Source organism: Megalops cyprinoides, chromosome 22 (assembly GCF_013368585.1).
Source record: "Megalops cyprinoides isolate fMegCyp1 chromosome 22, fMegCyp1.pri, whole genome shotgun sequence".
NCBI lineage: Eukaryota > Metazoa > Chordata > Actinopteri > Elopiformes > Megalopidae > Megalops > Megalops cyprinoides.
This window is the reverse complement of record NC_050604.1, coordinates 7,580,672-7,603,707: the sequence shown is the minus strand read 5'-3', so window position 1 is coordinate 7,603,707 and position 23,036 is coordinate 7,580,672. Positions and strand designations below refer to the sequence as shown.

General features: G+C 44.6%; 2 protein-coding genes across 2 annotated transcripts; one reads left to right on the top strand and one right to left on the bottom strand.

The window, feature by feature from the left end:
• Window positions 1–2,322: 2,322 nt before the first annotated feature.
• On the top strand, window positions 2,323–7,886 carry LOC118769764 (DNA repair protein complementing XP-A cells homolog). Its single transcript, XM_036517066.1, has 7 exons — window positions 2,323–2,451; window positions 2,961–3,196; window positions 3,437–3,544; window positions 3,789–3,894; window positions 4,633–4,798; window positions 5,524–5,641; window positions 6,951–7,886. The coding sequence occupies exons 2-7, from the start codon at window positions 3,001–3,003 to the stop codon at window positions 7,103–7,105; spliced, it is 849 nt and encodes a 282-aa protein (XP_036372959.1). The 5' UTR covers window positions 2,323–2,451; window positions 2,961–3,000; the 3' UTR covers window positions 7,106–7,886.
• A 1,851-nt stretch (window positions 7,887–9,737) lies between these two features.
• LOC118769747 (nuclear cap-binding protein subunit 1) lies at window positions 9,738–22,885 on the bottom strand. Its single transcript, XM_036517039.1, has 23 exons — window positions 22,704–22,885; window positions 20,937–21,025; window positions 20,554–20,654; window positions 19,944–20,100; window positions 19,628–19,735; window positions 19,054–19,175; window positions 18,590–18,659; window positions 16,727–16,942; window positions 16,341–16,438; window positions 15,879–15,942; window positions 15,625–15,735; window positions 14,750–14,814; window positions 14,491–14,553; window positions 13,841–13,915; window positions 13,537–13,637; window positions 13,229–13,351; window positions 12,734–12,836; window positions 12,554–12,647; window positions 11,884–11,987; window positions 11,486–11,603; window positions 10,980–11,120; window positions 10,492–10,605; window positions 9,738–9,935 (listed from the first exon to the last, which is right to left on the bottom strand). The coding sequence occupies exons 1-23, from the start codon at window positions 22,735–22,737 to the stop codon at window positions 9,822–9,824; spliced, it is 2,385 nt and encodes a 794-aa protein (XP_036372932.1). The 5' UTR covers window positions 22,738–22,885; the 3' UTR covers window positions 9,738–9,821.
• Between the last annotated feature and the right edge of the window lie 151 nt (window positions 22,886–23,036).

Here is a 23,036-nt window from a genome sequence, read left to right as displayed (position 1 = left end):
AAGTGGGAGGCAACATTTGCAGAATGAAGTTGATGTGATGGAAAAAAGAGCTGTTTTGGTAGAATGGTCAGCCTTGAAGTCAGACTTAGCTGGGGCCTTGAAAAAAGGACAATAGATTAAAAACGCATGAAATAATTTGGAGAGGAAAGGGAGAAGGGAAATCAGGTGGTAACCCTGTACCACATACTACATACCACTACTAGTAGTTCAACCAGTGATATTGCTGTTCAACCAACAGATACAGAACCAGATTTACCGGACACTAGATGGGCTCTGATTGGAGGGAAACGAGGGCGAAAACTTCAAAACTTCAAAAAGCAGAATTCTTTTATATCTAAAGGTGAAAATCACATTCTGTGTGAATGTGGATAGCTTGAGAAGATTGTGACAACACCACATAACAGAACACACCACCACAGGCAAGAAGCAGCAATATGCGTATCAGCAATCATGTGAGCCTGGGCTGGATTCAGATCAAACTGTTACAAACCCTAATCACTAATTACAAACCCAGAACCAAGAGTGGCTTTTTGGCTTGTTTGGGGACTGTTGGTTAACACCACTAAATATAACTGTTGCTAAAATGAGGGTTGTAATTTGTTATTAGTGGGCATATCCTTGTTTTGGTTCTGTTCACTCCTACTCACTTGATACGCATGTGGTGCACCAAATGTAGACAGAAGCTGATTCTACTCAGGTTTTAAACCAGCCACTAAAAATAGTCTTGCACATCTGTCAGAGAGAGATCTCTTATACCAAAGCTGTACTGAAGATTTTCACTTCTCCATTCCTAAACTTAACAGTGCTCTCAGGCATAGGCTGCTTGTAGTTGGAAAAAGACTACACCTTCGGGGTACAGTGGGTAATTGCTACTACTACTACAAATAATGTATTTATTTGCTTGGCAAACTTTTACAGTTTTTTTTTTTATCTAGAGTGGCTCACAAAGCTTACGTGCAGTAAGTGTCGTGTTCAAGGATACAACTGCAGTGATTTCCACTGCGAAAATTGAACAGTTTGAGTTACCAGCACTGATCCTTACCACTGTACCATACTGCTGAGTGCTGACCATGATCATTTTCATCACTGTCATCACCGTCATGAACCATCGTCATCGTCATCATCATCATCATCGCTGTCATCATTGTATCATCATCATCACCATCATCATTATCATCACAAAAGTCATCATCATCATCATCATCATCATTCATCATTAAAAAGCACTAAGCGGACACCATTATTTATACATAGATTACATAGATTAATGACTTCAACGATAAACATCAAGATCAAAGATGGCAAAAAAAGTGAACAAGTGTCAGAATATTTTCTCCAACAAATGATAGGGTGAATGTGATTATATAAAAAGTATACAAGAAAAATCCCAATGTTATGTTTTTTTGTTAATGCAAATTAGATGTAGTAAATGCAGAGTTACTATCATTGCCAAGGGCGTAGTTTTGGTCTCAACATTGGTAGGGACACAACAACCGAGGGACATTGGAATCATGTAATATGACTTTACTCTAAAGATAATGCGAACGAGCTCGCTCAAATATTGGTAGGGACATGTCCCTACCATCCATATACAAAATTACGCCCTTGATCATTGTTATGGGTCAACTGTCAGTGCAGGCTGGAATCTAAAGTCTAATCTGGCCACATTTTGTGTAATCAAGTCTTTGCATTTAACATCTCTCAGTTTAAGGACTTCAGATGTAAGTTCAAGCGGAAAGTTCACATTTGAAACTGAGAATTGCTTCATGCATAAATAACACATTTGCTTCATGTATAAATAACACATTTAAAACTCCACTTTGTTTCTAAAACTTGGCCTCTCTATGAAATCCGGCCAGCAGTGCAGAAATTATTTATTAAAGCACCATTGCCACCTATTTGATTTATAACCTCATGACAATTATTAGATCATTTCAGCCCCAGAGCTGTGGCGAGGTCAATATCCTTGGTCGCCTTCCGCAATCCATTCAATTTGCACGAACTTTCATGGATTGCAATATATTATTTATTTGGTCCTCAGCGCATGACACCTGGCTATTAACTAATTATTAATCTGCAAACACATTTTAAAATGTTTTATGCATTTGGTTGCATAAGAAACCTTGAGATCAGATAATAGATTTAATGTAGCGGTCTGATAGAAAAAACCCTCCACGTGAGAGAAAGTAAAAGTGGAAATTAATTCGATTGACAAGTATTTTATGAGAGATGAGCACGTATGTGTATGAAAGCAGAAAAAGACAAAACCGGTTACGTAATTGTACCGGCACTGTGAGAGTACGTCATCAATACGCGCAAGGAGTTCGGCAAAAGAAAGAAGTTCGTGCAAATTTGTGTGTGTGTGTGTGTTGGCTTAGCGTTCAAGGATCCTGTGGAAACTACTGTCGGGTGTCACTTTAATGTGTAACCACGAAGCTGTTTGATTACATAGTGAGTAAGCTTACGCAGCTAGTTTTGTACGTTGAACTGTTTCTGGTTAAGCGGCTGCCTAGTTAGCTAGCTGGCTAGCTAATTTTGTTTCATAACATCCCAGAATACATGCATGGTGAGCTGGGCATGCACGGTTAATTACCTACAATGAAAAACTGCCAAATGAATAAATGTAAATGTAAATGTAAAAACTGAATATACAGAGTTTCTAGTGTGACGCAGGCGGTACGAAACGTCAACATTGTGTAATAAGCTAGTATTTTGCATTTGCTAAAGCTAGCGTTAAATAAAAGTGACATTTCACATCGGCAAGGACTACAAGAGCTAAATAGCTAGCGTTAGGTGGTACTTAAGATATCGTGATTTTGCTACGTCTTTCAGTACTGACAGTACGCCGACATTTGCCTTTGGTGTCACTGCTTATCTTTGTAAAATAACTTTAGTGTCTGGGGTGTCTGTACAAATTAAACACATTCCAAAAAATGTTCAATTGTAACATTCCTTTATAGGACGCCGCTCGGGGGACGGTTGTCGATGTGAGAAAAAAAAATGGACTTGCTTAGCAGTAAACAGGATGCAGCTCCAGGTGCAGACAAAACAGGGCAAGCTGAAGAGAAAGATCAAAACAGTAAGCCTGGCGAGCCTCTGTCAGCAGCCATGCGAGCAAAGATCGAGCGCAACAGGCAGCGAGCGCTCATGCTAAGGCAAGCCAGGCTCGCCAGCAGACCTTACTCTGTGCCGGAAGGTGAGCTTCGTTTTCCTGTTTGTGTTTCAATCAGGCATATCCACGGTGTCTAGATTGCTATGCTAAAGCTGCATTTGTATAACCGGTAAGTACAGTACATTACAGTGATTTCCATCGCAGGAGCAGTGGTAAGGAAAATCCACACAGGAGCAAACTTTGGATCTAAATCATTTTAATTTCTTGTGTAATTATATTGGTTTCCCTGTTCAGAGCAGTCTTGCTTGGCGTTCATTTTCTCAGGCGGAACGTGTGCCAAGGTTTCCAAAACCATTGACTCCGGCGGAGGGTTCTTCATCGAGGAAGAGGAGGAAGAGGTGCAAACAGTAAAGAAAGTTGTGCACCAGCCAGGTATGTCCGAGCCAGAGACCTCTGCATATTTTAGGCCACTGGGAGACATTCGCTTAGCCTCTGTTGGCATGGAGGGGATGTGAGGTGAGAGGAGGTCTGAGGGATTTCGCCAACAAAGACGGATGTGTTTACTCAAATGCCACCCGTGAGGCTCTCCGATAGCTCGTTTGTTGAGAGCAGGTGTAAACAGACTGAGACTGATTGGGACGTACAGCATTCACTCACAGTCACTTTAATGTCTCAGCGCCGGTGATTGAACCAGACTACCTCCTGTGCAATGACTGCTGCAAGCCGTTCATGGACTCCTACCTCAGCAACAGCTTCGACCTCACCGTGTGTGACAAGTGCAGGTACTGTTCACCCTGTGTACCTTTCATGTAGCACCCAGAATTCTTTTTCTTTAAACTAAAATACTTGTAGTGCAAGTTTGTATTTTCAGGGGCATTATAGACAGGGGAGTGAGTAAGTTTTGTGAGGAGGCAATTTCATGAACCATATTCATAGAGCACACTGGACTTGAGTATCAGCATGCCTTAATGGCTGGGCTGCAGTTTCCATTGACATGCCTAAGCTGTATGTCAGCTGTAGGTGAGCAGGAGGGGTTTCAGCAGCAAATTCTCCCAGGCTTACAGCATGGTGACCTCCCTTAGATATGATATTAGGTTCACCCTGAGCCCAGGCAAGTCATGGACTCAAGTGTATTTATGCCATACAAAAGAGTGTAGCCAGGGAGTTCCTGAAATGGTGGTTACTCCTTCCTTGGTAGAATTGTCTTATCCACATAGTATCATGTGCTGCAATATTTTAGTCCCTCCAAAACAGGGGCAACAGAGAGAAAAAACATCAGGACTTTTTCCTCCGTGATAAGCCAGCCAGGAAACATTCACATTTAAGTACCAGAAAAGCTACATTTTTAAGGTGTACCATTCAGAAGCCCTTGAGTAGCAGTTGAATCTGTTAGTTGAAATGTGAACCATATTGGATGCCATAAGAACAGCAGGAACGCAGGTAGAGAGGGGTCAGGAAGTGGACCTCGCGGGCTCCTATTGGCCAGCTTGCTGATTCGGATGATGTCACGCTCCTCGCAGGGACAGTGAGGAGAAACACAAGCTGATATCCCGCACGGAGGCCAAGCAGGAGTACCTGCTGAAGGACTGCGACCTGGACAAGAGGGAGCCGCCGCTGAGGTTCGTGCTGAGGAAGAACCCGCACAACCCGCACTGGGGCGACATGAAGCTCTACCTCAAGCTGCAGGTAAAAGTGCTGCGACCCAGAGGGCCACGTAGTTCCTGCCTCCGTGGCACTGTGGTTAGCAGGAGGCGTGTCTACTTGCTCCAGGTCTGTCCAGCTGCATAAAGTAGTATTGTGGAAAAAATGCAAGCTATTGAAGATACCCCTGCTGAGAAAATAACTAATCCAAATTATAAGGGGTTTGACTTGAAGCCACTGAGGAACATACCAGCTGCAAAGCAGATGTTGTTGGCTGTGGCTGAGCAAATCACACGGGCTTGTTGTTTTCAGGCGTCTTTCCCCAAATATGTGTATGTCTGTGTTCTGGGCATGGTTTGGTGAACCAGTATTGGTTGGTTGGCTCAATGACAAGTGATGGCCGCTTGGGATTTGCAGGAATCCAGAAATATGATGTAACAAATGTGGGGTAGAATTCTGTGACATTCCCATCGCTCGTGGGTTGGTTTCCTTCCAGGTCTTTGAGTTACCTTGAACAGTTCGTTTTTTGACGTTCAGACGATTCACAAGCTCAATTCCGAATAACAAATGACCAAAATATTTCCATCTTTCAGTTTAGCTGTTGCTAGAACGAATAGGAAATGTGTAAATTAAGTAAGATAAAAGCCAACAGTCACTTGAATAAGTCTTTCAGAGTTAAGGAACATCTTCCTTGGGCTTAGATTGAACCAGGCCCTCAGTCACAGGTTTTGTAGTGGTGCTGAGCGTGCCCTCCTGCTCTGTACCCCTAGGTGGTGAGCCGCGCCATGGAGGTTTGGGGCAGCCAGGAGGCCCTGGACGAGGCCAAAGAAACCAGGGAGGAGAACAGGGAGATTCAAAAGCAGAAGCGCTTCAACAAGAAGGTGAAAGGTAGGAACCTTAACCACCAGGCAAGGGGTAACTGACAGTGCATGGGAAAAGCCCAGGGCCTCATTCAACCGTCTGCCCTAAAGCATCACAGCGCATGTATCAGCTGTTCGACATAATCTTCCCTGAGTAACATTCTAGAGTTGAAAAGAGTTTCTCCTATTCATCATGGTCCCCTCGTAACTGTGCCAGCCACTTAATTATCACCGGCAGAGGGTGAGGTTTCACTTTAAGAGGAGAGTGAGTCTTGAAGGTGCTAGATCATAAGAATAAGGGTGTGGGGAAGCATTTTTTTTATTCGTTGGTACATAATTGCAGTCTTTTTTTTTTCCAATCTCTCAATTTTTTATGCTCAGTCCCCCTTTGTCAGCTTGTTTTGTGGTTATGCTGAATATGAATTAGTACATTAGCCCATAACAAGGTACGGCTCTGCGTGAGATAACAACAGACCGCATAGAAGTATGTTTCAATCTGCCACATATAACTAGAAGCTGGGAATCATTTTGATCCACCTCAGTAAGTGGAGGCTAGCATAACCAGCTTCAGAAGCTGTGTGAACACCTCAGGTTGGCAGTTGGGAATAGGAACTATTTCAGGGGGTGTTTGAACGGACTCCCCTCCCTGCCTCAAACAAGACCACTCACTGTTTGCATTATGGCAACAGCATTTTCATCACAGTAATAGAAATAGTAATAGTAATAGAAATGACAGCTCATCATGAAAATGATTGTTACACCAGCATGGTATTGGCAAACAAAGCACTGAAATGTAATGTGTGAATTGCTCTTATTGCCACAATATATTTTTGCCTCGTTCTGTTCTGAAAATTTTCATAAATCAGCCTGTCATTTGGCAGTCCTTCAGACTCTCTCTCAGCGGCTGTCAAAGAACAAGTACAGATTGCATCTAGTAAAGCTACAGGAGATCCAGCACACGCAGGACACAGCTGGCCATGTTCCAACACACGCCAGGCCCTCGTTCAGTGCTGTGGTAACTAATGCATACACGCTTCAGCAAATACATAGGGGCTGCACCCAAGTGAAATACAACATACCCTACGGTAAGAGTACATAATCAAGGGAGAGATGAGTTATGCTTGTGTAGGTGAGGCAAGAAGCAGTCTCAGGAGCCAGGTCTCTAGCCTAGGATGGTGACAGCTAGAGTCTTTGTTGTGGGGAGCCCGTTCCACCATATCAGGGCCAGAACATACACATGCCGTGTAGCATGTTGCACTATGCTGGGGTCTGAGTGATACGGAGCAGCCCAGGTCTCCTCCTGCTGCCGCCGTCACGCCCGCTTTTCCGCCCGGCAGAGCTGCGTCGGGCCGTCAGGAGCAGCGTTTGGCGGAAGGACACCAGCACCCACCAGCACGAGTACGGCCCCGAGGAGCTGCTGGACGAGGACGAGGACACCTACAGGAAGGTGTGCACCACCTGCGGCCACGAGCTCACCTACGAGAAGATGTAGCCGTTTCTCAGCCGCACCGAGGGACCAGGCACCAGGAATTCCACAGGCTCCGCTCCCAAGGAGGGGCATCGCCTTCACATCCTTCAGTGAGGCACTTCACCTGCATTACTTTGTTAAAATGCTCACCTGCATAGATTAATATGTACAATGTAAGCTAATTAAGTGGCCCTTTATAAGGGTGTCTGCTTAAAGCTTAAAGGATGTGAAATCCAAGGGAACAAGAATTAGTGTGTAGCCACATTTGGACAAGAGTTTTTTAAGTGTAAATTTGGCACTTTCTTGGATGTTTTTATGGTGCTAAAGGTCAGTGTCTTTTTATGTACACAAGTACTTCTTGAGAGGTATGGTAAAACTTGAAGACGACTGTGCCTAGTATTTATAGAATGCAGAAATGTATTTGTATACTTTTTTTGACACATGCATAACAGGAACAATGTTAAAAACAAAATTTCTTGGGACATGCGTGTCCTGAAGTAGCAGTTAAGTTTCATGGCTGTAAATGTTTTTTTCTCCCCTATATGTCATTATAGTGCATCTGTAATCTTCAGGTGCAGGCTGGGATGTAGTGGTATGTTGGTTGCAGAGGCTGGAGATTTTTGAACATGTCATATCTGCTTTGAGAGTGGAAAAAAACACTGAAGTAATGTGCTATCTAAACAGTCTTTGGACCCAAAACTGTACTGAAACCAGGAAAGTGTCATGTGTATGGAAAAAAGGGTTGAAAACCATAAGATGAAACCCATTTCATGAAAATGGGATATGGATGAGATTAAATGTGGTGCTTTGCAGATAAAGTATAAAATTCCTGTGAAGTCTGGTATATGGTTGTGTGTATTCATAGTCCCTTAAATACGATTTCACAGAACTCTTATTGTTCAGTGTTTTAGAACAAAATCATTGGGCGGGGGCATGTAAGAAGGGGCTTTTGCTGAAAGTAGCCACTTTCAGCCTGTTAAATGACAGTGTATTCAGTGTTCCATTTACATTCATACATGTCCTCCTAACACACCACATAGTTAAATGTTACTGCAAATACATTTCAGGGATTGTGTGTTATATTTCTTCCTGTGACTAGACAGTGAATACATGAGGTGCACTCCATTTGCATAAAACAAACTGGTGAAATGCTGCATTTAAGTGTCAAGATGTCAGCTACTCAAAGGAACAGCCCACAAATCTTTCTTCCTGCAGTATAAGCTGTCAAACTCCACTGACACGCACTCCCTCTGCTGGCAACAGATGTATACGCACCATCTGCTTAGAACAGGCAGTTCCAATTCCATTTTCCACTCAGCACTGACATTCCCATGTTAACACATGCCATACAGGATAGCCAACTGAAAGGTAAGAGGCTTTTCACAATTTTGTTGTCCCATCACAAGCCGAGTCAGGGAACTTATAAAAAGTGCAGTGAAGGGTAAGAGTTTGAAAGCTTGTTTTACTTTTCCTCAAAACTACATTGAAACCTTTGGAGGACTCATGTTTTGATGACCTGAACCATTTTTCTAGAACAGATTCCCCTTGACAGACTGGCACAGGGCCTTGCAATAACGTAATTGTATCAATATGGATACAAAACAGGCTGTGCTCCCTCTACTGGTGAAACACAAGCATAACATCTCACCAAACCAATGAAATCCCAGATTCCCTTGCACTGCAGTGGCTTAAATTCTTCTCAAAACTGAAATCCTCAGCATGTGACCTGGTAAGCAACAAGTGGGTTTTTTTTTTTTTAAAAAAACCCTTTAATGTTGATTTAATGAGAACGTTTAAAACTCCTTTGAACTGCACCCCTTTGTAAAGGAAAACAGGAAATAAACAAGTGTGGCTACCACTCTATGATAAAAGAAACATTAATGAGACAGCCTGAGCTGGAACAGCACTTCTGTTAGCAAAAGTTATACCTCTGCTGTAGATTACCAATGGCAAATGAACGTGAGTAGATATCGCCAATCAATATGAGCAGATAATGCAAAGGAAACACGTCACCCAGAAGATCCCCGATTACTTTCTGCCATCGATTGAACCTTCAGTGTCATGTGTGGTGGCAACCATAAATGAATCCAAAAAAGAAATGAGACGGAGTCGAGTGTTTAAAAAACAACCAACAGGAACACGTTCCAGTGTATTTTCACCATTTCAGACATAATCTACAACCTCCACATAGTGACTGAACGAACGTGCCCTCCCCCTTTCACAAAGGCGTACTGAAAACGATGCAGGCTCAAATACACTGTACAGCATTCCACTGTCATCTCAATTTAATTGACATAAAAATATTTAAAACAAAAGGTCATTCTCGGTTAGGCCCAAGCTGGAAGTGGTAGCTCTGGCTTCGTGTGCGTCTGTTTTACGAGTTCCTGTTTCGAAGTCCGCTGTGTCACTGGACAACATGAGCAATGGTGACAGGAAAAAAAAAAAAAAAAAAAAAGTAAAAGGTGTTTTTTTTAAAGTCGACTTCAAAGCACAACCTTTAGTCGACAAAAAACAATTCAAAATACACTTCTAAAACAGGCTTCTGTACAGAAACATTTTTCACACGAAAGACCCTGAATGCAAAAAAAAAAAAAAGAAAAAAGAAAAATAAAATGTAGAAAAATAAAAACAAATGACTAAATTGCCTACATGGAAAAAAAAACCATCTTGATGCAAGAAATGTGGAGTCCTTGCTGTGTGGGCATGTCTGGGCTCTATGTCGCCATCTGGTGGGGGCAGCTCACAGCTGCAAGGCGCAGAACTGCTGGTACACGGCCAGGATGTGGTGGTCCAGCTCGGCTGTGAACAGCAGGTTCTCCAGGGTGCCCATGTACTGCTGGATGATCACATAATGCTGTGGGGAGAGACACGCCCATGTGTCAATCACAGCTTTTCCTTCTAACATTCTGATCACCTGTGCCTCCTTACCTGGCCCTCACAACACTGTACACTCAGTTCCTATTTCAGCTGTAAAAAGCCACGAAAACAAACGTCACTACAACCGCTACAGCTAAGTGATTAGCGCATTCGCTTGGGTCAGAGGCAATAGACAGTTTGCAATGATAGGCTGAATACTCATATTTGCTGACAATTTCAGTGTGAACAGTCTATGTTGAAAACTACTGTCCAGTACTGCTTAGGAAGGACTTATTCCTACAAGGGAAAAAGGGCTAGAACAAGTTCAAGAATTCTTTTCGGTACAGGAATGGATCATTTAAAGTAAACTCAAAGACTAAAAAGGCCTCCAGTGGTCTGTGGAGACATCAGAATAACTGAACTTGGGACTAGAGCTGATGGTAACTTTAAATGTGTAAGAACAGAGGTCCTGAAGTGAGTGCCGCCAGCCCCACAACACTCCTGTAATGGCGCTATAAGAAGAGGACGAGAAGGAGGAAGAGGAGGAGGAGTACCATGAGGAAGATCTGCTGCAGCCGCTCGATGCAGTTCTTGTACCAGGGCGTGTTGAAGTCCACGCTGCCGGTCTCACAGCGGACCAGGTGTTCCGTCAGCAGCATGATGAACCGCTAGTGGGAGAGAAGACAGTGTGTTATTAATCATCAGCTTTCTACTGTAAGAACACTCTACAAAAGGAACCAGAGGGTGCCTCTTTAAAAAGACTGCTCTCACTCAGGCCTACAAACAATTCTAATCACTTGGTGCATTAGAAACTAGTTAGAAAGTGCAATAGGAATGTGAAACTCTTTCTTGCAAAGAATGGTTATATTTTAAACATTAACTCAAATCTAAGTGTTGAGCTTCTTAACCAGACAGTTGTGGGGATAGTTATAGCTTGTATGATTAAGGTCAGAGTCACAATACATTTATACAGCAAGTCAAATGATGGATGTTCTAGGTTCAAATTAGCTGGCTTCTCATGAGGTGCCTGAGAGCTGCTGACCTGGAAGATGACGAGGAAGAGGTTCTTCTGCTCGCTCTGGGCGGACTCCACCTTCTCCTGCAGACGCTCAATCTGCTCCTCCAGCTGGCTGTCCTCCTCGTCACTGTTCTTTTCCATGTCCTCCTCATCCCCGCTGTCCTTCTGTAACGCGCGAGCATGCGCGCGCACACACCGATGAGAGACCGACACAACCCCACAGAAATGCACACACACAAAGGTGGATACAGGCAGACACACACACACACATCCATGAAGGACTGGTACAACCCCACAGAATCATGTGCGCGCACACGCACGCACGCGCACGCACGCGCACGCACACGCACACGCACACACACACACGCACACACACACAATTACTCAATGTAGCTGGGTAGACGAGTATTTAGGGGACATCACTGTGTATGTGAGAGAGAGAGAGAGAGAGAGAGAGAGAGAGAGAGAGAGAGAGAGAGAGAGAGATGTTGAGAAACTGCAGTCAGTGTGACTCCGCTTGGCTTTCTCACCCTCTTCAGCTGCAGTTTCTCCAGCTTCTCCTTGGACTCCTCCAGCTCCTTCTGGATCTTCTGCACGTGCTTGTTCATCTTCCGGATGGTAGAGTGCAGAATCTCCCACACATACAGCCTGTCCATCATAAAACACCACACTTTATACCTGTGGATTACTATGGACAAAGAGGTGAATATCTCAGATATTTAATTTCCCTTACAATTTACTATTATTTAACACAAATATTTCATTGGAATTTGAAAAATTAACTTCAGGTCCTACAGAAAATGTCCTACAAAAAAAGTTGTTTAGGACACCCCGGGAAAGCGTATGGCTGGACAGAAAGCACAGACCCCCGGTAGGATTATAAGCCCCTTTGCTTTGATCAATTTACAGATCTTTAATAGTGGGTCACCTGGTGAAGTCATGGGCCATGTCTGGAGAGAAGAGCCAGTTTGCAACTGCAGCACAATCCACGATCTGTGTTCGAATCATTTTGTCCACCAGCACTGCAATCATCTGGCCGACAAGGAAAACACTGTTAATAACATATGACAGGAACAGGCCAATCAGCTCATCCTGATCCATTCTCATTATGCATATACCATATCGCTGCATCTTAGTTCTGACCACCATACCACCTCAAGATCATACACGTATATAGACTCCACGGCTAATCTTTGCCATAGTTAGTTAGTTCAGGTTACTGAACCAAACCATGGGCAGGTTCAGGTTCAGTTATAGAACAAGGACCCAAAAATATGTCACATGTTCAATGGGGTTTGCACTACAACTAAACAATTAATTAGCAACACACAACTGATGCCAGCCTGGACTCACTCACTCCAGCACACTTTCTAATCCCTCTTCCAACAGATGAAAATATCAACGGACACGTTTTGCAATGAATATTAAGAAATGATATGAGACGATAACTAAAGAGCAAGAGCAATACCTTAAAGAGAGACAGCTGTGAGAGAACGTGTAATCTTGAGTCTCCCTACGAGAGTGCTCTTCTGTCTTATTAAGCCTCAACATTAACACCAAGACCCCCACCTCTAACTTCACCCCAGCTCGGCCCTCACCTGTGGGTGGGCCCTCCACACTCCGTAGACCACGCGGAGGATGTGCAGCTTGCCTTCGTCGCAGTCCGTCAGGTTCTTCAGCACCTCGTGAAACCTGCAGGGACACCAGCATCTTCACTCAGACCAGGCTTTAAGGAGCGCTTCCTACTGCTGTGAACCGCGGGTCATCGGCACACTCACTTTGCCAAGGCGCTGAAGGAATGGCTGAAGGACTTTGACGCCAGGTTGAGCAGAGACTGCAAGAACACCTCGATCTTGAGCGGGTTGAAGCTGTCTCCTCCATCTGGCCAGAGAGGACAGAGATCAGAATGAGTGGAACCCCTGCCCTCCAATAAGACAGACAGATCACTGGACCGAGGGCCATTCCAGTTACACCACTAGAACGTCTGCTCTATTCCTCCTGTAGACCAGCTGCAGTCTTCTCAAAAAAGCCTGAATCCTCTTCCACAGATTGTAGGTGTGCTGCAGGGGGAGTTTCCCAAGCAGTATAACATGGCTACTGCACTATGGGAAATGTATAAAGGGTCATTTCAGATAAATGCAACATAGTCCATCCGGTGAATGGTGCAATGCTCAAGTAGTAGTTTTACTATGAGTCTACCGGGCACCCCGTATGCTGTTGATATGTTTAGCCCAGACCTGGACGATGTAAAGTGATAGCACAGGAGGGCTCACCGTCGTCCTCCTCCTGATTCGGGTTGGGCACGTCCTTCAGGATGGTCAAGATCTCCTCGTTGCTCGCGCGGTTTTTGATGGCGTTACTGACCGTGATAGACACAGCGTAGCCCGGGAGGGAACCTGCGGTAAGGAGTTCCATTACAGTTAACACAGCAAGCAGCGCTTACTTTTCACCTGAGAGGCTTAGATAAGTCTAACCACCCCAGAACACACGCTGCGGAAGGTATCGCATTAACAGAGACCAGTCTGTTTACTTCAGTTTAAGCCACTCTTTCCCAGGGTCTGTAGAACTTGAGAGAACTTACTGTTTTCTTCGCCATATTTGAAGGTGAATATGGGGTTGGCTGGAATCAGTGCTGAGAAAGTGGGTGGCACAATGTCCACTATTCGCTGGTGATAGGACAGTCTGGGGAAAAAAAAACCTGTCAACAAGCAGTGTTTCTGGCTCTGTGCCTGTTACCACAAACAAAGAAGTCATTAATGTAAATTAAATATACTGTAATGTAATGTAATGTTATGGAATTTAAAAACAATGATGACACTGGATTTTCTGTACAGTTTCAGGGGCTGGGGAGTGAGGGGAGGAAATGAGAGCAGCTCTTTAAATACCTCATGCTCTTTTCCAACACTTCTCTGACAAACTTCGGCTTGGGCTTCTCAGCGTCCTGAGCCAAGCAGTCAGCCCTGCGAAAAAGTTGATAACAACGGACACAGAAACATTAGCGGTAACGTTATAATACTAGACCCATTCCATCGCTAACGCTTTGCTGTCGCTATTCACTCTACTCAGGAGCCTAATTCTGCCCGGTCCACATTTGGAAATAACACTCCCAGTCTGGGATAGTACAGGACTGTAGGTAATGTAGGCCCAATAAAAGTCCCAGCCATGCTTAACCTTAGCTACAACCAGAATATAAACAGCCTACACCCATATCATGATGAGGACCATATCTAACCTTACGTGCTATCTTTAGTTTTTAAAGACATGCATAGACCATAGCAATTTAAGCAGCTTCACTGGCAGCTCCTCTCTAACTGTATACCAGTGGATGGGGTTTTAGATTTAGGTGTAAAAAGGTTGTTAACAGAGGAAATCACTTGACTAATGAAGGCAATATGCCAAAAGGTTCTTTTAGCATTAAGGCCTGAACCTTTTTTCCCCATGGAAATTTTCATGAATGTTCTCTTAAGCTTTGACAGAAAGCCAGTTTATCACACCGGTAGATGGAGAGAATTCAGAGATACGAGTGCTCGCTCACCAGTCATCCCAGCTCCATCTGAACTGAAAGTTGCTCAGATGGTGTGAAAACCAGTTGATAAATCTGCAAAAAACAAAGGGAAACGATGAGCTCACTATAGGTCTTCAGCCACATTACTCAGCAGTTGATATTCAAAATCAAGAAAAAACTAACCAGGACAGGAATGGAATTTGCTCCTTCTTTAAATTTGCCATTGTAATACATTTACACAGGACTTTCTTGGGTGGTCAGGCTTTAAAACAAGGAGTTTGAGGTTTACCGGTCTGCACAGGTTGTGTTCATGGTGTCCAGGCGCATGTACATCATCTCTGTGGCTTGGGCGAGCTGGGAGATCAGTATTAAGGACAACTCTGCGATTCTGAGCACAGACGCAATGAATAACAAGAGGATGAAATTACACAGTGCCTCTGCATTATAGCTGCAGGGTTATGTCATAATGGTAGCAAAAGCAGCCCACCCTCTTCCTAGGGTGGGGTTGGGGAGGTCAGTTGAGGAGAATCTTACCTTTCCCTAGCAAAGTCAGGAATCATGCTGGCACAAGCTAGAGCCAAAGCTGGCTAACCTGGCAGCTACATGGAACTGTACTGCATGACATCACACTGAATGCTGTTCTCTATCCAGATTGACATGCCTGAAGCCCAAAGCTGCCTCTTTACTGGGAAACAAGACTATGTCAACCTCAGGCTAATTGTCATTACCAGAGACATCAGCATGTTCCTCCCCCCTCCCATGTTTCTAGCACTGACAGAAGCAACACTTATGTAGCTTGCTGATCTCATCCACAGCTTGTCTGTCTTATAATACCAGCGGGCTAAGCTGACATGAGTCGGCACGACAAGAGAGAAAAGATTTGCCTGAAACCTGAGATAAGCCAGCAACGTTCCAGCTCTACAGTGGAAATATGGTACAATAAGCCTGCCTGGTTAAATGTCCACAATTGTAAAGGGGTGTAATGAGCAAGACTTTTTCCAGCTACACCCTTTTTCCCCACTGTAGAATGAGCCAGACTGGTTTCAGCTCTGCAGTGTAAAAGGGGTATAATAAGCCAGTCTGGTTCCAGTTCTACGGTATAGAAGAGCAGCTGGGAAACCAGAGAGACCTGGAGGAAGCACACACTCCTCCCTGAAAGGATACAACTTGGGGCAAGGAGCCTGGCTGCAGCTTGCACAGTTCGATCAGCAGGGTAGTGTACATGACGTCAATTTGGGGTGGGGAGGGCAGCTGGAAGAGCTCTCCGAAGATCACCTGAAGAAAATGAGCAGCATTTCAGACTACGAGATGTCTCTTCCCTGGATGAGTCTGATCTTGTTACCATCTCTCCAACTGATTTTGATCTGTAACACTTCATTTATTAGGAGTGCTAACTATAAAAAAATGAACTTGCTTACCTCCACAATGTGATAGTTGAGGGGGATCTTGTTTTTCCCTGGATAGCTCAAAAGCTGGGCGGCACTAGTTTACCAGGAATAAAAAACAGAACATTTTACATTTACATTTACATTTATTCATTTAGCAGACGCTTTTATCCAAAGCGACTTACATAGGTTACAGTTCAATACAATGTTATCCATTTATACAGCTGGATATTTACTGAGGCAATTGTGGGTTAAGTACCTTGCCCAAGGGTACAGCAGCAGTGCCCCAGCGGGGATTGAACCGGCAACCTTTAGGTTACGAGTCCTGCTCCTTAACCACTATGCTACACTGCATATTTTATGCAGACTCTGGTCTGCATAAAACCCCACACAAAAGCCCAATTTCTGAGACTGTGAACAGTTTCTGAGCCTGCAGTCCGCTCCCAATGGTCAGCTTTTCAACGAATCACACAAGCCACATATGGGACAACTCACCAGGTCTTCCTCTCCCTCCAGTGAGACTTGATAATGCAGTGGAGGTTCTCTTCGATCACAAACCTCTCCACTGAGTGGCTGCCTGGCATGACGGGGCCCTAGAAGGACAAACAGCGCTGTCACATTCCTTGTTCTTCAAAACTGGTATCAGCTTTGCCAAATATCAGACTTGCCAAGTCATTTTGTTATTGGCATTCATGTGCTTTGCAGACGATTCTATCCAAGGAAACTATGGTGGCTTTAAACCCCCTCCTCATACACTTCCTATAACCAGTCTTGTTTGAGCCCTTGTTACTACAACTACTGCTGGGTTAGAACCAATGACCCCCTGGTTATGAGCCCTGGAGCCTGGGCTTCCACCGGGCAGGGGTGGTGGTGGGGCTGACCTCGGGGGCGTCGGTGTAGTCGAACATGCGGAAGACGACACGGGGCATGGGGTAGACGGCGTCGTCCATGTGGGGCGGCGGGGTGAAGGGGGGCAGGTTGTGCTGCAGGGCCTCGCAGAGCACGCTGTCGAAGGCGATGTACGGCCGCAGGATGTGCCGCTCCTGCCAGCGGTCCTTCTTCAGCTTCTGAATCTGAGCCCACAGGCAGTCCAGGTACTGCCACAGGGAGAGAGAGGGGGAGGTGTGGGAGAGAGAGAGAGAGAGAGACAGAGAGAGAGAGAGAGAGAGAGAGAGACAGAGACAGAGACAGAGAGAGAGAGAGAGAGAGAGAGAGAGAGAGAGAGACACAGAGACAGAGACAGAGAGAGAGAGAGAGAGAGAGAGAGAGACAGAGAGAGAGAGAGAGAGAGGGAGAGAGGGAGAGACAGAGAGAGAGAGAGAGACAGAGACAGAGACAGAGAGAGAGAGAGAGACAGAGACAGAGACAGAGACAGAGAGAGAGAGAGAGAGAGAGAGAGAGAGAGAGAGACAGAGAGAGAGAGACAGAGAGAGAGAGAGAGACAGAGACAGAGAGAGAGAGAGAGAGAGACACAGAGACAGAGACAGAGAGAGAGAGAGAGAGAGAGAGAGAGAGAGAGACAGAGAGAGAGAGGGAGAGAGGGAGAGAGGGAGAGACAGAGACAGAGAGAGAGAGAGAGACAGAGACAGAGAGAGAGAGAGAGAGAGAGACAGAGACAGAGAGAGAGAGAGAGAGAGAGAGAGAGAGAGAGAGACAGAGAGAGAGAGAGAGGAGAGAGGGAGAGAGGGAGAGACAGAGACAGAGACAGAGAGAGAGACACAGAGACAGAGAGAGAGAGAGAGAGAGAGAGAGAGAGAGAGAGAGAGACAGAGAGGGAGAGAGAGAGAGGGAGAGAGAGAGGGAGAGAGAGAGAGAGAGAGAGAGAGAGAGGGAGAGACAGAGGTGGGGGGGGTATGGCACACAGAAAAAGAGAGGGGCAGATAGAGAAAGGAGGATGGGAAGGTTAAAGAGAGAAAGGAACGGGGGGTACAGAATGTGAGGAACAAGGAAAATAAGAAAAGGGAGAGAAAGAGAGGGAGGAGGAGACCAAAAAAAGAGGGGCAGAGGGATAGGACAGAGAAGAAAGGGGAGAGTGGGGATGAGGGAAGCACAGAACGAGTTATGAGGTTGGACTACAGCAGCAGCTTTGAACAAGTCCTTTTCGGGACAGCTTCCTCCCCACACAGTTTTAGCTACGCCTTGTTTTCCAAAATGTCAAAGGTCAGCCTGCACCATGATCTTTGTTTGGGAGCATGTGACAACTCTCCCAAAGCAGAGCGTGATGTTAGCTCTGGCTGAGGTCCTGGCTTCTATCACATTTTGTTTAGCCTATTCTGAGATGGGCGGGAGGCAAGAGCTAATTATTACACAGTGTTATCATCAAACGTGAAGCCAGGGACAGTTCACTCAAGTGCATTCATAGACCAACATTTTCAGCTTAAAGAAAAGGGTACAGTTAACAGGCTCTCATCTCTCTCTCTCTCTCTCTCTCCAACACAGAGGGAGACTGCTTCACTTTCATAAGAAGAATCAGCCAGGGTAGGGGGTGGGGGATAAGTGGCTCAGTCAAAATTAATAATGACAAATGTCTGTCACAAGCTGGAAAACATTACCACAACACTTCATGTTTTACTGTTGCTGCAACTTTTTGTTTGTCGGATACTGGTACACCCATTATTTCCTCTCTAAAGATTGCCATGATAAATAACTAAGAACAAGGCTATCACTGGTAGCCAAGAATGTCAGCAGAGTAATGAAAATCCAGCCAATCACTCTTTACAGGGCATAGCCTGTCACCAGCTCACCTCCTCCTGTGGGTGGGGCTTGTCAGCAGTCCAGACCTGTAGCATGGGGAGGTGAGTCTTCTGCCGTCTCCTAAAATTTACAGCGCACAACTTTAACACAATAACTAGACAAAGGGACAGGTATCTACTTAAAAATGAGAGAACCAGCTCAGAGGCTGCCCCTGTTTTGGTGGATCTGCTTGGTAGTGCCTTTTACCATCTGGTGGTAAAAAAAAGGTACTACGTTACTTTGGGGAAGCTGTTCTCTCAGTCAGTTTTTCCATTTCCAGTGCAGTGACTACACATATAGCCACACCAAAATGTGCATGCTTTCTGCACATCAATTCTCTAAAGTTTCCCATTTAGTATTGGTCTCCCATATAAACCTCTAAAATGAACCCAGTCAGACAGAAATGTGGTGATTGAGGGTGACTGCTCTTTCTAGAGCTGTCTGACTTGCTCTAATTCAGAAGCACTGGACTTACTTCAGGTAGCCCTCGATTTGGTTGAGCAGCCGGTCCATCTCCACGTCCTTCTTCTCGTACAGCTCCTTCCCCACCCAGGGCAGACAGGACAGCACCGTATACACGTACCAGTCGCAACGCACCTGTGACGAATTAAACACACGGATGCTCTCTCAGGGCCACAGTTTCTAATACAAGTACAAGGAACTGCTTAGTAGAACCCCTGCAGGTATGGAATTGGGGATCCTGATGTGTTTCACTTTAAGCCACTTCATGTTTTACAAAAATTGAGTCTGAGTCAGTTGTAAGGAAGCTAGTAAATTGCCCTGCATCAGTTTCTGTCTTCATCCAGACTTGCATGGCTGATTTTAACATGTAATCCATTTGAAAGGCTTGTGTATTACATCAAGCAATTCAAATACAGAAAGTTAGTCAAGAGTTAAACAGCTGTGCTGGACTTTAAAACCTGTCACCTTCTGGTTACAAATGCCAGACGCTTATGGCACAATGCTAGCGGCACTGTTAGGTCTTCTGTACATGCATGTGCATAAATTCAACTGCTGTGCGATGTTTTTAGACGCTGTCTTATAATCACCTGAGGCACATCTTCCTCTTGAATGACACTGACAAAATTCTCAAACATGGCCACCATGGAGGGGGCTGCAATCACATGGCAGTTCACCAGGTCGCATAGGAACCGCACCTGAGAGAAAAAGAGAGGGGAAAAGCCTGAGTAAGTCTGAGAAGCTTCAGAACCCCTGAGGCTTACAGCACAGTAAGTGTTACAAACTCAATCAATGACATTTGGACAATGGTTGCGGCTGTTTGTCCAAAAGAGCAACCCAATATGCAACCCCAATAAGGCACACACATCACACACGTGCCGTCTTGCTTTTAGACTGGATGCTTACCAAGTACACAGCTTCATTGTACATGTTGGACTTGAGGGTCTCTTTGAGCTGCCGAATCATGGCCTCCACAAACTCCCCCCCGAAGTTGTAGTTCCTGGCGTTGAGCAGGCCCACAAGGGTCGTGTACACAGTCAGCTTCTCAGGAAGCAGCCGCGCACTGTTGACATCAAAATGCTGGTTGGCCACCTGTGATAGGATGAACTTTCTGTCCAATCACAACAGCTGAATTTTATGGCTGCCTTCCCGTGTGTGTGACTGACAGGACAGTGACCACCGACACTGCTTAAAATATAACGGCAAAGTAAAGAAACCCTAGTGTTAACAGCTTGACCCTTTCCAGAAGGAGATGTTTTTACATGCGACTTGAGCAGGGCAGACTTGTTTTAAGCCTGTAAGTGTGACACCTCAAACTGAGATACAGTAGACTTAGAGGAAAATCATGTCAGTGAATGAAATCTAGAGGTTCATTCAGCTTCTCTGCTTAAGCTACAGCCCATGTGCATGGCAAGGTGCAAAATTCTATGGAAAATGTGTCTTAAATCTTCTGTTCTCCATCTCTGGCTCAGGCTAAGGGGTTGCCACGGACACTCAGGCCAGTGAGGGGCCTTACACTGCACACAGGATTCGAAGGATCTTGCTCTTGTAATTTGGCAGGTCGGCCTCCAGCACACCAGCCAGCCCTTCCAGGTTACTCTCCAGAGAGGAGGTGCTCTGCAAAACAGAGAAGCCATTAAATAACCACACAAACTGTGCAACTGTGAAGACTTGTTCAAAATAAGGATGTGCATATGAGATTCAAATATCTGGGATGGACTAATTTTACAATTAAATATTGAAACAGAACTACCCAAGGATCTACTATGGACTGGCGCACATCTTTCGGGAAGGCAAATGCATACTGGCTAAAACGTCTGTTCATAAACTGCTTGACAGACTGCATCAAGTCTCATTATGTTGCAATGATCACATGTAAAATGTGCAACCGGTCACCACCTTTTCTCCCACTCTGCATATCAGTGACTCCAAGCGATCCTCGATTTCGATGGGCTCCGATGTTCTTCGTCTTTTATGGGACTGTCCCCCTGTGAAAGCGGATGTCAACATCACTGCCTTTAATAGGTAGGTGAATACTACCAATAAAGTGAAACATACTGACACAGAAATGTGGAGAGACAAATTAAAGACACAGAGTAATTTCTACTGCATATCAAAACGTGCACATTAATTAACAGCTATTAATACAAGGAAGCAATGGGTAATCCACCCACTAGTACTTTTGACTTTTTGATGAAGCATTAAAGAAATTATTACGCGGTTGTGTAACTGATGTGAAAATGTTCAACTTCGGGACGCGGACACCGTCTTACCGAAGCAATAGCCACTTCACAATTCCTGAAGTAGTGTGGAAAACGGGGAACTGCATGAGCCAATAAGAAAAACTCTTTCGCTAGTACAATAATGTAACAATAAACCCAGCAGTAGGTCTCTGAAGTGACATAACAGATGGTATCGGAAAGCTCTTGTCTTACTCCGGCATATGTACCGCATAACGTATAAATAAGCCTTCAAGAGGGGGGTCTCTTAAAAATCCGACAACTTACTTCATTTCTGACGGTGATAAAGAAGGAGGTTTCTAACCAAAAGGTTGCCCGTTCGATTCCCCGGTGGAGCACTGCTATTCTACCCAGGGGAAAGGTATTGAACCAGATTTGCCTCAGTAAATACCCAGCCGTTTGAGTAGGTAAGGTTAAAATGTAAAAACCGGGCTGTGCAAGTCGCACTGCAAAGCATTCACACATCGTTGGCTGGAATCAACCTTTTCCAAACATATGTAGGTAAATTAAACTGGCGATAGTACTTTCTCCAATAGCATTACTTGCTACTTGGTGTTGATTAGCGCGTTTTTCGAGGACACGCCTATATATTATGAGTCTTCAGACAAAATGACCCACTTGCTAACTAGCCAACAATTACCATGCAAGGCCACCAGTCTTATAAAATGCCAAACCATACTTACAGCAGATATATCTGTGCTGACCTTCTGATGTCAGTGTTGCTGTCAGTAAACTACCGAACCAGTCTGGACTTCTGCTAGCTAATCAACGTTACATGTTACTCACAATAATAGCTATCCATAACAATACCTCATCAACACTAGCTAACCAGCCATATAACAGATAGTTCGCAAAATAAGACTCACTCCACATGAAGTAGAATAATCTAGCATTCGCTAGCAATCTAACTAACAAGACAGCTAATTGGTTACATCAGGAAGTTATGGTAATGTTACCAAAACTTAGGATTTAGACAAATTAGTCACAATATGAGACTTGCTAGCTTGATAACTAACCAATTATGTTGAGTTATCTAACAAATGCTAAATTTCCCCTGCTCATCGTGGCCGTGCAATCCAACTAATTAGCTATACCCAGCAAACACCTAAGTTATTAGAGTTCAATTGCTTTTCACTCATATTAGCTTGACAGTTGGAGGACTAGCTAACGTAACTAGTATGTTGTTAGCAATCAATACAAAACTGTCCACATTGGCCTTGGCTATCTAGCTAGTTTAATTTGTGCTCCTCAACTATCCATAAACATAGGCATCACAAATGCGGCAAATTTGCATTTTATCAGCGAGGAGCTGTTTGTTCTTCTTAAACGTCCACCCACCGCAGTTAGCTTGGCTAGCTAATCCAACATGGGTTTCCAAAAGAATAACGTTAGCTTTATAGCCGCTAGCTAACTGCCGCACACCTACCATCGTTTTCATCGCTGTGTCGTCTCCTTGACATTTTTAATTCCGTGCAATTTATATATGTTGGTGAAATTAAATATTCCTCTGAGACGGTCGTTGTCTGTGCTTTTCAAATGATCAAAGCTTTGCTTAAACGTTTTAGTCAAGACAACAGCATTTAAGAGTCCACACTACAAACGCCGCAATATGGCGGTGAGCAAAATTCAATTCAAGCTCATCCGAGGCAAAGGTGTTTAACCGGAACTACGTAATAAAAGACAGTTTTCAAAGCCAAGATGTCCCCTCAGGCTCAGTAAAGAGTTCCGGCGGTATCTCAGTCACCGAGCAAAGTGACGA

Excerpts from the sequence above, each read along its gene's own strand:
- LOC118769764 (XM_036517066.1), top strand. The coding sequence starts at position 3,001 with ATGGACTTGCTTAGCAGTAAACAGGATGCAGCTCCAGGTGCAGACAAA. Across the intron at positions 3,197-3,436 it reads ACCTTACTCTGTGCCGGAAG|GCGGAACGTGTGCCAAGGTT; the intron begins GTGAGCTTCGTT and ends TCATTTTCTCAG. Across the intron at positions 3,545-3,788 it reads GAAAGTTGTGCACCAGCCAG|CGCCGGTGATTGAACCAGAC; the intron begins GTATGTCCGAGC and ends TTAATGTCTCAG.
- LOC118769747 (XM_036517039.1), bottom strand. The coding sequence starts at position 22,737 with ATGTCAAGGAGACGACACAGCGATGAAAACGATG. Across the intron at positions 13,916-14,490 it reads AGATGGAGCTGGGATGACTG|GGCTGACTGCTTGGCTCAGG; the intron begins GTGAGCGAGCAC and ends ACTTTTTCGCAG. Across the intron at positions 9,936-10,491 it reads TGCAGCAGATCTTCCTCATG|CATTATGTGATCATCCAGCA; the intron begins GTACTCCTCCTC and ends CTCTCCCCACAG.